Source organism: Salmo salar, chromosome 03 (assembly GCF_965601325.2).
Source record: "Salmo salar chromosome 03, fSalSal1, whole genome shotgun sequence".
NCBI lineage: Eukaryota > Metazoa > Chordata > Actinopteri > Salmoniformes > Salmonidae > Salmo > Salmo salar.
Window position 1 is genome coordinate 69,737,527 of NC_138293.1, and position 14,172 is coordinate 69,751,698.

General features: G+C 45.0%; 1 protein-coding gene across 3 annotated transcripts in view; it reads right to left on the reverse strand.

The window, feature by feature from the left end:
* plppr2a (phospholipid phosphatase related 2a) overlaps positions 1-14,172 on the reverse strand; it is a 60,774-nt gene that overhangs the window by 30,266 nt on the left and 16,336 nt on the right. For all 3 annotated transcript variants that reach the window (XM_014193518.3, XM_014193520.3, XM_014193519.3), the window contains exon 3: positions 7,287-7,475. In XM_014193518.3, coding sequence (XP_014048993.1) covers positions 7,287-7,475 — 189 coding nt within the window. The remainder of the gene's footprint in view (positions 1-7,286; positions 7,476-14,172) is intronic.

The window sequence follows — 14,172 nt, forward strand, 5'->3', positions numbered from 1 at the left end:
ATGAAGAGACTGGATGGGCAGACGTGTAATGGTATGAGCCTATTTGCTAGCAAAACCAAGGACTGCTAGTGTGAATTCCTCAGGTTCCTGTTAGATTCAGCCTCTCCTCAATGAGACACACATAATGGGCACTAACCAGATCGTTTCCATCTGTTCTGTCCTCTCAGATAACTGTTGGAGTAGAAGAGGATGATTTGCCACGGTAGAGTATTGGGATTCCCCCCAGATTCAGTATTTCTCTCATAGGCCTACAATACAGTATATGCTGGAAAAGTATTCTCTGGTGAGCAGGTTTGGTAGGCCAAGTGGTAGTCCATTAAGGCTGAAGTGAGAGGGCAGATTAAGCAGAGGATCCATATCTTTATCTAGGCAGAGATTTTGATGGGGGGATTAATAAAGGACTCTTGGGGATGAAACGTCAGATCTCACTACATCTCTGCATGACAATGTAGACACACACATACACACTCATCAACTGTCAGATAGAATATACTATAAGACATGTTCTCTCAGGTCAGCCCGCTCCTCCTCACACGACACTGGCTTCCAGTCGAAGCCCGCATTCCCTACAAGACCATGGTGCTTACCTACGGACCAGCAAGAGGAACTACCCCTCCCTACCTTCAGGCTGTGCTCAAACCCTACACCCCAATCCAAGCACTTCTGCCACCCCAGGTCTCTTGGCCCTCCCACCCCTACGGGGGGCAGCTCTCGCTCAGCCCAGTCCAAGCTCTTCTCTGTCTTGGAACCCAATGGTGGAACCAGCTTCCCCATGAAGCTAGGACAGCAGAGTCCCTGCACATCTTTTGAAAACATTCGAAACCCTACCTCTTCAAACATTTTCTTAAATAATCATCCTCCTCACCTCGACCCTGCCCCCCCCCCCCCCCCCCAAAAAAAACATAAACAGCACTTGACCCCGCCTTTCTAGCACTGACTCTACTGATAGCTACGTTATTGAGGAAAGTGTTCATTTTTATGCCTGTGATATGTGATTGTCCCACCAATCTGTCTTAAGATGAATGCACTAACTGTAAGTTGCCAAATGACTAAAATGTAAAATGTAATTAAGCCTCAGACCTACTTCTAAGATTCCCTACAAATGAACCAAACTCAAGTGTGTGTGCACGCGCTTGCTTGCATGTGTGTGACCATCTGCGTGTGGAGCGGGGGCCACAGTAACTGTAAATGCAGCAACAGCCTTGGGGTACTGCGTGTGGAGCGGGGGCCACAGTAACTGTAAATGCAGCAACAGCCTTGGGGTACTGCGTGTGGAGCGGGGGCCACAGTAACTGTAAATGAAGCAACAGCCTTGGGGTACTGCGTGTGGAGCGGGGGCCACAGTAACTGCAAATGCAGCAACAGCCTTGGGGTACTGCGTGTGGAGCGGGGGCCACAGTAACTGCAAATGCAGCAACAGCCTTGGGGTAAAAGCCCACAGTATCCTACTGGATGGAATGCATTAATATATAAATAAATGCAGCTGTCTTTTTAAAGTTCACTTGTTTTTCTGGAATAATTCAGTTGACACACACACACACACACACACACACACACACACACACAGTGTTTTTGAGATGACATTGAATCAAAAGCCAGCATCCGAATGACGTCACTCCAGCTGAATGTAAACTCCATGGGGTCTGGCTCCCTGCAGGGATTCAGCTCTGCTTCTGTGTAAAGCAGAGTTTCCCAACCCTGGTACTCCGGTACCCCCAATAGTACACATTTTTATTGCAACCCTGGACAAGCATACTTGATTCAACTTGTCAACTAATCATCAAGCCCTAGATTAATTGAATGAAATGTGTTTGCAAAAACAGCAAAAATGTGTACTGTTGGAGTTGGAAAACACTGGTGTAGAGCATACTGTCATCTTGAGTGGCACAGTGGTCTAAGGCACTGCACCTTAGTGCTAGAGGCATTACTACAGACCCTGGTTCGATCCCGGGCTGTATCACAACTGGCTATCATCGGGAATCCCATAGGGCGGTGCACAATTGGCCCAGTGTCATTTGAGTTAGGGGAAGTTTTGGCCGGGATAGGCCGTCATTGTAAAATAAGAATTTGTTCTTAACTGACTTGCCTAGCTAAATAAAAATAAAAAATAAAAATAAATGACCTCAGCATGATAACATGGAGGTTCCTATCATTACCTCAGTGTGATAACACTGGTGTAGAGGTTCCTGTCATTACCTCAGCATGATAACACTGGTAAAGAGGATCCTGTCATTACCTCAGCATGATAACACTGGTGTAAAGGATCCTGTCATTACCTCAGCGTGATAACACTGGTGTAAAGGATCCTGTCATTACCTCAGCGTGATAACACTGGTGTAAAGGATCCTGTCATTACCTCAGCGTGATAACACTGGTGTAAAGGATCCTGTCATTACCTCAGCGTGATAACACTGGTGTAAAGGATCCTGTCATTACCTCAGCATGATAACACTGGTGTAAAGGATCCTGTCATTACCTCAGCGTGATAACACTGGTGTAAAGGATCCTGTCATTACCTCAGCATGATAACACTGGTGTAAAGGATCCTGTCATTACCTCAGCGTGATAACACTGATGTAGAGGATCCTGTCATTACCTCAGCATGATAACACTGGTGTAGAGGATCCTGTCATTACCTCAGCACGATAACACTGGTAAAGAGGCTCCCCTCATTACCTCAGCATGATAACACTGGTGTAGAGGTTCCTGTCATTACCTCAGCATGATAACACTGGTAAAGAGGATCCCCTCATTACCTCAGCATGATAACACTGGTGTAAAGGATCCTGTCATTACCTCAGCGTGATAACACTGATGTAGAGGATCCTGTCATTACCTCAGCATGATAACACTGATGTATAGGATCCTGTCATTACCTCAGCATGATAACACTGATGTCGAGGTTCCTGTCATTACCTCAGCATGATAGCACTGGTGTAGAGGATCCTGTCATTACCTCAGCATGATAGCACTGGTGTAGAGGATCCTGTCATTACCTCAGCGTGATAACACTGGTGTAAAGGATCCTGTCATTACCTCAGCGTGATAACACTGGTGTAGAGGATCCTGTCATTACCTCAGCATGATAACACTGGTGTAGAGGATCCTGTCATTACCTCAGCACGATAACACTGGTAAAGAGGCTCCCCTCATTACCTCAGCATGATAACACTGGTGTAGAGGTTCCTGTCATTACCTCAGCATGATAACACTGGTAAAGAGGATCCCCTCATTACCTCAGCATGATAACACTGGTGTAAAGGATCCTGTCATTACCTCAGCGTGATAACACTGATGTAGAGGATCCTGTCATTACCTCAGCATGATAACACTGATGTATAGGATCCTGTCATTACCTCAGCATGATAACACTGATGTCGAGGTTCCTGTCATTACCTCAGCATGATAGCACTGGTGTAGAGGATCCTGTCATTACCTCAGCATGATAACACTGGTGTAGAGGATCCTGTCATTACCTCAGCATGATAGCACTGGTGTAGAGGATCCTGTCATTACCTCAGCGTGATAACACTGATGTGGAGGATCCTGTCATTACCTCAGCGTGATAACACTGATGTAGAGGATCCTGTCATTACCTCAGCGTGATAACACTGGTGTAGAGGATCCTGTCATTATCTCAGCATGATAACACTGGTGTAAAGGATCCTGTCATTACCTCAGCATGATAACACTGGTGTAGAGGATCCTGTCATTACCTCAGCATGATAACACTGATGTAGAGGATCCTGTCATTACCTCAGCGTGATAACACTGATGTAGAGGATCCTGTCATTACCTCAGCGTGATAACGCTGGTGTAGAGGATCCTGTCATTACCTCAGCATGATAACACTGGTGTAAAGGATCCTGTCATTACCTCAGCATGATAACACTGGTGTAGAGGATCCTGTCATTACCTCAGCGTGATAACACTGGTGTAGAGGTTCCTGTCATTACCTCAGCATGATAACACTGATGTAGAGGATCCTGTCATTACCTCAGCGTGATAACACTGATGTAGAGGTTCCTGTCATTACCTCAGCATGATAACACTGATGTAGAGGATCCTGTCATTACCTCAGCATGATAACACTGGTGTAAAGGATCCTGTCATTACCTCAGCATGATAACACTGGTGTAGAGGTTCCTGTCATTACCTCAGCATGATAACACTGATGTAGAGGATCCTGTCATTACCTCAGTGTGATAACACTGGTGTAGAGGATCCCGTCATTACCTCAGCGTGATAACACTGGTGTAGAGGATCCTGTCATTATCTCAGCGTGATAACACTGGTGTAGAGGATCCCGTCATTACCTCAGTGTGATAACACTGATGTAGAGGATCCTGTCATTATCTCAGCGTGATAACACTGATGTAGAGGATCCTGTCATTACCTCAGCATGATAACACTGATGTATAGGATCCTGTCATTACCTCAGCATGATAACACTGATGTCGAGGTTCCTGTCATTACCTCAGCATGATAGCACTGGTGTAGAGGATCCTGTCATTACCTCAGCATGATAACACTGGTGTAGAGGATCCTGTCATTACCTCAGCATGATAGCACTGGTGTAGAGGATCCTGTCATTACCTCAGCGTGATAACACTGATGTGGAGGATCCTGTCATTACCTCAGCGTGATAACACTGATGTAGAGGATCCTGTCATTACCTCAGCGTGATAACACTGGTGTAGAGGATCCTGTCATTATCTCAGCATGATAACACTGGTGTAAAGGATCCTGTCATTACCTCAGCATGATAACACTGGTGTAGAGGATCCTGTCATTACCTCAGCATGATAACACTGATGTAGAGGATCCTGTCATTACCTCAGCGTGATAACACTGATGTAGAGGATCCTGTCATTACCTCAGCGTGATAACGCTGGTGTAGAGGATCCTGTCATTACCTCAGCATGATAACACTGGTGTAAAGGATCCTGTCATTACCTCAGCATGATAACACTGGTGTAGAGGATCCTGTCATTACCTCAGCGTGATAACACTGGTGTAGAGGTTCCTGTCATTACCTCAGCATGATAACACTGATGTAGAGGATCCTGTCATTACCTCAGCGTGATAACACTGATGTAGAGGTTCCTGTCATTACCTCAGCATGATAACACTGATGTAGAGGATCCTGTCATTACCTCAGCATGATAACACTGGTGTAAAGGATCCTGTCATTACCTCAGCATGATAACACTGGTGTAGAGGTTCCTGTCATTACCTCAGCATGATAACACTGATGTAGAGGATCCTGTCATTACCTCAGTGTGATAACACTGGTGTAGAGGATCCCGTCATTACCTCAGCGTGATAACACTGGTGTAGAGGATCCTGTCATTATCTCAGCGTGATAACACTGGTGTAGAGGATCCCGTCATTACCTCAGTGTGATAACACTGATGTAGAGGATCCTGTCATTATCTCAGCGTGATAACACTGGTGTAGAGGATCCCGTCATTACCTCAGCGTGATATCAACTGCTGCCCATTCATCATCCACCCTCACATTTTTTTCACACTTTTTCCTAGGTCACTCACAACCCCTTTCTAGTAGAGCCCACTGGATGCTGACACTACATCATCACGATGTCATTTCTACAAATACTAGGTCTAACCACTGGACTGCTGACCACCACAGGCACTCGGGACAAAGTTCCAACACGGTGTTGTACATAAAACAGCTATGAGATCTGTGGCCGTATCACTGTACAGGGCCATCATACAGTAGTACTTCATACATAACGCAGCATTCTGAGAAAAGGGGTCAATTATCAACAAGCACCAACTGAAAAGTCACAGACGAGGCGTGAAAGTGGCCAAACAAGGTTCCCTCTTTGGTCTGTGTGGATACTGTTGGCCTCTAAACAGGGGAATGGCAGCTAATGCAGAGCTGAGACGTCAAAGGATGACTGACTACTTTAATTAGGAAAGAGGGGACCCCTGGGAAGATGAGTAAGGAGGATAGTGCCAACTACTAGCCCTGGAGGACTGGCACTGACCCAAATACACTGTCTAACAAGCAAAGGTAAAGGACTGACTGGTGCACTGTACTGTAGCTGTTGGGAAAAGGGATCAAATGCCTCTAGACTAGAGTCAGCAACAAAATGACAGAGGTACTATAGGCGGGAGGTGTCATGAATATGCCTGCCCACTGGTTACGTGATTGGCTCCTGTCAGTTAAGGTTAGGTCAGGTTTTGGCTGTACTCTGAGGCAGTGAAATAAGGCTTGACCCAGGTCAAATCTTGGTTAATGCACTTTAAAGCTGTTGTGGTCTTTTATTGTGTAGACTGAGGTTGTTTTCAGCTAAGGCCAGTATTGTCTGTTGTCTGAAACAAGGAAGCAGGTTTGGCCTGTGTTGTTCAGTGCCAGGTGCTCCATTTTTTACACCCACTGAATCTCTCACACTGACAGCTCCACAACATTGGTACCCTTCCATCCACATTACCATCTCTTTTCTATCCACCATCTCTGTGGTTCTTTGTCTCTCGTTATTGTCTCTCATCTTCTCACATCTCGATTCAATTGACCTTTCTGTCTATTTCTCTGTCTCTTTCAAATAAAACCCACTGACCTTATCACCCTCACAGCCTCTAAAATGTTGCTGTTTCCATGTTCTGTTTTCTCACTCTCTCGCCAATGTTTCTCCGACTCTGTTTGTTTCCATTACATCTTTACGTGGTGTGACTATCTTCACCCAATCTCTATTTATATCTGTCCATACACAGCTTTCTCCACAAGCCTGAGCTCTCCTCCCTGGCTGACCACACACACACACACACACACAGACACACACACACACACACACACACACACACACACACACACACACACACACACACACACACACACACACACCCACACACACACACACACACACACACACACACACACACACACACACACACACACACACACCTTTCTGTGACAGGCTCTGAAATGGAGGGAGGGGGCTCCACGTGGCTCACCAATCTGTTCACCATGTCTGTCATAAAGCAGAGATGCACTGGAGATGCTTTGACTCACCAAATTACAGACAGGATCCAACATTCAGACAAATGATGAATAGTAATATACAGAACCGTAGCCCCTCCCCTATGATACACAAACAAACATAGGATCGGGTAATCATACAAAACACATCCAGGTTCTCAAACACACCCCCTTGGAATACCACACATACATGCACTCATGCTCTCACTTCCCACACTGACAAGTTGTCTTCATCGACCAGAGCCCCCCCCCCCACACACGGATTAACCACATGGTCTTACCGTGAAGCAGGGGATGCCTGTAACCAGTGAGTAGACCAGCAGTGGGGGTATCTTGCTGGTTTCATCCGGGCCGGGGTAGGGCTTGGAGAACGTCTTGTCGTAGCAGAAGAAGCCCTGGATGTGCACGGGGAACGTGTCTGTGTACTCAAAGTAGTACGCCAGGAGAACCGTCCCTGCCATGATCACCAGCTGGAAATAGAACATGATCCCCGCGTTAGGCAAGAAGAGGAGGAGGAGGTGGCGGAGGAGGAGAGGAAGGAGGGAGAGTCAAGTCCCGGTTCCCCTCATCCACGGAGAGAGGCATAGGAGTGATGGGAGCGAGAGAGAGGTCCGGTGAAGATCAATAGAGGGAGAGAGCACCTACTGTAAGCCTGACCAGTGCAGCGGGAGACAGAGAGAGAGTGGAGAGAGAGAGAGAGAGAGAGAGAGAGAGAGAAAGCTGGAGGAAGAGAGAGCGAGAGAAGGGAGCATCTACAGGGGAGAGGAGGAAGATGGAATAAAGACAGAATAAATAGAATTCTACTGCAACATGAAGAGAGAAAACAAAGAATATCAGAGAGCGAAAGAGAGACTGGGAGTGAGGAGGGTGAAAAGAGTGTGAGATAGAAGGAGAACTGCTTGCATTGGTATCGGTGCCGGCGCGCCTGAGTCTACTATGGAGGAGCAGTGGGTGTATTTTTGGATGCTGTGTGTGAAGAGTAGTGTGAATGTGAACATAAGCATCCTCCAAACCAGTTATATGAGCTGACATCCCCTGTGACATGTTCAAAGTCTGATTCCAGGGTTTTTCTTATATAGGCAGATCCATGGATATCAGAGATAATAATACACTACTGAGATATCAACTCAATTGCAAGTCGTCCTACAGTTTAAAAAATATATATGAAAATGGTTTCTCCATGTAATATTTTCCCCCATCTTGAATAGACCAAAATATACTTTTCCATTACTTTTTGTATCAAATGGAATATACACTGTACAGTAGTATGGTGGAATGGAGCTGCATCTCACTTTGTAACTCAAATACACACAATAAATCTTAGCTGTATGGCCTCATTTATCAGGGAAGTGAAGGGACAGTAATAGCCCCTTTCCTTCCACTTAGCTAGGGACATGATGCTGGGTGAGGGGACATGATGCTGGGTGAGGGGACATGGTGCTGGGTGAGGGGACATGGTGCTGGGTGAGGGGACATGGTGCTGGGTGATGGGACATGTTTCAGCTTCACACTCCCTTAGGATATTATCTGCGCTCCATCTCCCTCTGACCATAGACACTGCAGACATCTGCGACACACACACACACACACACACACACACACACACACACACACACACACACACACACACACACACACACACACACACACACACACACACACTAGGGTACTTAGATATTTATATATTTGTTGTCTTCCCTCTCTCTACCCTCCCTTGAGAGAGAGACATGTTATGCCATGTGCGGTTGTCATGGTGAAGAATATAATTGTAGAGATGAGTTCACAATATTGTGCAATTTCATTTCCTCTCAGCAGGATTTGTGATTGCATAAAGTATGGAGGTATATTGTCCTCATTCAGAATGATTCAAGGGAGATCATTGTAAGAGCAATGAAGAACTAGTGATGACCAGCAGCATCACTGAAAGATACATAAGAGCTAAACATAACCTCATATACTTTATAATTGGCGTTATATTAAATGATACTGTATGTTCTATCCTGACAATGAGTATGCGGAGTAGGTTCATGTTTAAGTAACACATCTGAAATAATGTAGGCTATTACAGATACAACATTATCTTATCAACAATGATACCCAAAGCCCCTGATTTATCACATACCAAGCTAATGTTATTCTCTCATTGTGTATCTTTATCCCCAACAGCCTGGAGAGAAACAGATATTTTGAAGTAGGAGTGAGTCATATCATTTTCCCCTAGCATTATTTTACATATGATCTGGGAGGGATCTGGGTTGGATTTGAATCGTTACATTCTGAGAACTGTCCATCTCACAGTAATACATTTTAAAGACATCTGAGAAAATGTATGGCATTGTGTCATTAGCAGTACATTGTTCAATAAGACACAGTACAGTACAGTAGTGAGGACATTATTCCCATTCAGGTGCCTTCTTGTACAAACCCAGTTGTGGGTTTGTTGTTTTTTGTGCCAGTCTCACTTTCATCTGACTTGTTGGACCGGTGATGTTCAGACACATTATTTACACCCTGACACCTCCTCAACCTCCCTCTGCTGCTCTCTCTCTGTCTCTCTCTTCCTCCCTCTCTCACACTCAATCACTGTCTACAGTATCTCTCTCTCTGTCTCTCTCTTCTTCCCTCTCTCACACTCAATCACTGTCTACAGTATCTCTCTCTCTGTCTCTCTCTTCTTCCCTCTCTCACACTCAATCACTGTCTACAGTATCTCTCTCTCTGTCTCTCTCTTCCTCCCTCTCTCACACTCAATCACTGTCTACAGTATCTCTCTCTCACACACACCAATGTGCTTGTATCTGACTGGTCCAGCTGTGCTGCTGTCAGAACTCATATCAACAAATCCCTGGTCAGTCATAATTCCTAACCAGTGATTGGATGGTCACAATGTGAAACATGGCAGTACTGTTTACAATGTGGGCCGGTCCCTTTTAATATCAACCAGTATAAAAACAATCCTTTAAAGGGGCAGAATAGTTAAAAAAAATGTATTTTTCAAAGAAATATCTGATATTTCACCACCCGCAGAGCGCAGCGCCCAACACCCAACACCCGTCCAACTAGAAAGCTCTTCCTTTACTCTTAGTCACACACTTCTGGGTCGTGGCCAGGGACTATCTAATGTGATGATGAATGTTAAAACAGTGTGTCCTCTTCATTTCCTTCATGGTAATTTAAGTTATTATGCATGTTTCATAAGACTGAATAGTTTAAAAGCTCTACATTTGAAACTATTCTGTTTCCGAGCCTAAGCAAGTGGACATTCGCTCAGGTATCCTGACTGTGGTTATACAGTTATACAACTATGTTTTACTGATCAGGTGTTTTGCAGGGAGCTATTGTGCTAGCTAGTCCCACTTTAGTGTGGTTCTAGCGCTGGTATGTGTTGTTTGTGGTGGAATCGTTTCAAAATGACCTGCATCCCTTGCAGAGAGATACTTTCTAGCTTGGTATCTTGCATTGTTAGCACTCAAACACAGGGGGACATAACTGTCATTACCTTCAATGACCACAGTTTGAGTAGCAGTCGTGACACCAACACTGCTGAACACAGTTACCATGCCGTTCCCCTTTGCAACAAAGTCTGGCATGTCATACACATCCTCACAGCACCAGTATTCAAAATGACACAGACAGGAAGCAATTTTGCCCCTTTCTGAAATGACTGTTCTACCTCCTTGCTTAAGTATGACATTAGGAATTTCCCATTGTGTGTATATCTTTTCCTTTCAACATGTCATATTTTATGTCCTGTCTTTCTTCATTTTCCTCAAATCTTAACCTTTACCTTCCCCTCGCTCAACCCCCTGATTCACCTCCTAAAACGATCTTTTGCTCTTTCTCCCCGCAGTCTCCCCTCAGGGTTTATTGTTCTCCACGTCTCCTCCACTCGTATTTTCCCAGCTGTTCTCTAACATGGAATGTTTTAACTCTGGTGAATATTTCATAGCTGTACATCTGTGTTTACAAGTTCAGGACAGACCAGAAAGACATAAAGTACTTGAAGACACCATTTAGACTACACCACTAAACTCAGGGAATACTCCATCACTCTCACCCCAAGCTTCCAGATAAAACATTTATCATAATCCTAACTCCACATCCTAATCCTAATCCTTGGGTGTAATCCTAAATCTTTTCTTTTGTCCCTTTCATTAAAAGAATAATTGTAATCGGGTCCCGTGTGGCTCAGTTGGTAGAGCATGGTGTTTGCAACGCCAGGGTTGTGGGTCCGATTCCCACGGGGGACCAGTACGAAAAAGAAAATAAACGAAGAAAAAAAATGTATGAAATGTATGCATTCACTACTGTAAGTCGCTCTGGATAAGAGCATCTGCTAAATGACTACAATGTAACAATGCAATGTAATCCATGTTCCCTATAATACTGATACAAGAACGCAGATCATGACTGGGTTGGTAAGGGCACGCTGTTGACACTGAATGTAAAAAACATTAGGAACACCTTACTAATGCTGAGTCGCACCTCCTTTTGCCCTCAGAAAGCCTTGATTCGTTGGGGCATGGACGCTACAAGGTGTTGAAAGGGTTCCACAGGGATACTGGCCCATTTTGACACCAAGTTGTGCTTCCCACTGTTGTGTCAAGTTGGCTGGATGTTATTTGGGTGGTGGACCATTCTTGGTACACACGAGAAACGGTTGAGCGTGAAAAACCCAGCAGCACTGCAGTTCTTGACACACTCAAACTGGCACGCCTGGCACCTACTACCATACCCTGTTCAAAGGCACTTAAATATTTTGTCTTGCCCATTCACCCTCTGAATGGTACACATACACAATTCATGTCTCAAGGCTTAAAAATCCTTCTGTAGCCTGTCTCCTCCCCTTCATCTACACTGATTAAAGTGGGTTTAACAAGTGGCATCGATAAGGGATCATAGCGTTCGCCTGGATTCACCTGGTCAGTCTACAGTATGTTATGGAAAGAGCAGGTGTTGTTAATGTTCCTAATGTACACTCAGTGTATCTCCCTAAAGAGTACATAATATACTATTCCTGACCTGTGTGCCTGCCATTCATGTGTAAGCAGGCATGTAAACAACCTATGTCATGTATGTTATATGATGTTTTATGAATGTTATGGGGGATTACAGATGTAGGATCTTAATTTGAGCCAGTTTTCTGCAGCAGGAAAATAATCCTGCAGCAACAGAAAATGTGAATCATTATGTGGACATTTCTGTAGGGGTTGATGCATTTTTCGTGAGAGAAAATCAATTCTGACATTTCTAAGTGGAAATGACAAACTTTAGAAGCCTTTTTAAAACTCAAATACATTTAGCAAGTTTTAATTTCCTGCTGGGCAGAAAAATTCTCAGCAACAAAAGAATGAGGAAATTAAGATCCTACATCTGTAGAGATGCAGTTTGCTTTTCAAAGTGCTTTTCTCTGCCTCCATGTATGATGCATTCTCTCCCTCCATCTTACGGTACACGGTCTAACCTTACTCCACCACTCCAAGCTCTGCTGACAGACCTCACCCCCACTGAGAGGACAACTTTGCAGATGGACTCCCATGCTGAGTGGACAAGACTGTGTAGCGTGATGCTCACTACCACTGACTACCATACTCTAACACAGGGTCAGCTGAAATATTTGAACATAGCTTTGTCTCAACGTACAGTATGTTTTTCTCAGGAGAAACAGCCATGTCCCTTTGTGCTGCTAAAGCAGTGTACTCTGAAAGAGCAGTTTTGTGTTTTGCTGGGTGGGGTGTGCGGGTTCAGATGGAGAGCTGGGCACAAGGGCCCACGTCAAACACATGCTGTCCATTAAGAGCCCCCAACAGCCTTCCACTCTACTCCCATCACACACGGTACACTGAACCGCCCAGACATGACAGGAGACATGAGGAGAGAGGAGGGGGAATGCAGGGAACAGGTGCAGGACTGGGGGTGGTGGTGGTAGCAGCAGAAGTCCCCTCTCCCCCCCTCTCCACCCTCCACAGTCACAAAAATAACATTCACTGAGGACCAGGTCCAACGGTGAGGGTAGAGGGCACAATAACAGATGATTTTATGATTCACTAAGTGTGTAGATTAAAGAAAAATCCCTTCAACCTGCTTCCCTTACCCTATGTGCATACAAGTGTTTGTGTGTGTGTTGGTGTGTGCTGAATCACATGTTGAGCTGTGAGGCTCCTCTGTAACTAACTGTAAAGTGGGCTGGGAGGAGGGCTCAAATGGACGTTGTGTAACCTTTAAAAACACACCCCCCTCTCCAGGGTACTGACCAATGCATGTGGAGAAGAGAGATCACTCCTGCCCTCCACACTATAAGACATGATGCAACAACACAGAGACGGTTGTCACTGGCATCCTCAGTCTAAGGAGTTGGCGCTGCCCTCATTACATACAACTTACTACACTCTTATTGTGTGTCAACAACCAAATCTCTCCTAGGTAGATGTTGCCATCCATGCAGCTGACAGCAGGTCAGTGTTAATTATAGCTCAACTACAGACAACAGTAGAGTTGGCAGGGCTGTGGTCTATTCCTGATCTCAGGCCTGTGCCAGACAAACAGGTGAGCTGAATGGGAGATTAGTGAGGCTGGAATGGAGATAGATTGATTGAAGAAAAATCTACTCTTAATTTTCTTCAATCCTACTCTCTCTTTCTCTTCATTTCTTTAATGAGATCCATCTCAACATCTATCAGACTCACATGTCGAATAGCTAGCAACATTAGAGATAATATGTTTTGCTCATTCTGCCAGCCAGAAGCTGATCATGTGACTATTTGACAGAGCAGAAAATAGTCAATAGAAACGGGTGTGAGAGAGTGTGAGAGAGTGTGAGAGAGTGTGAGAGAGTGTGAGTGTGAGAGAGAAAGAGACAGAGACAGAGAGAGAAACAGAGACAGAGACAGAGAGAGAGAGAGAGACAGAGAGAAAGAGAGAGACAGAGAGACAGAGAGAGAGCATGAAAGCATGAGAGAGCAAAATAACGGAGATGGAGGAGGAAAAATAGATGGATGAGGAGAGATGGGAGATTAAATTAACAAGAAGTATGTCTCACTGTGCATTGTTGGGGCTGTACAGATCCCAGGGGTGGGAGGAAGAAAGGAAAGCAGAGGAAGAGGAGGTGTACAAGGATGGAGGGAGGAAAGAGAGGAAGGGATGGCGGGGGAGTGGAGGGGACAGGAA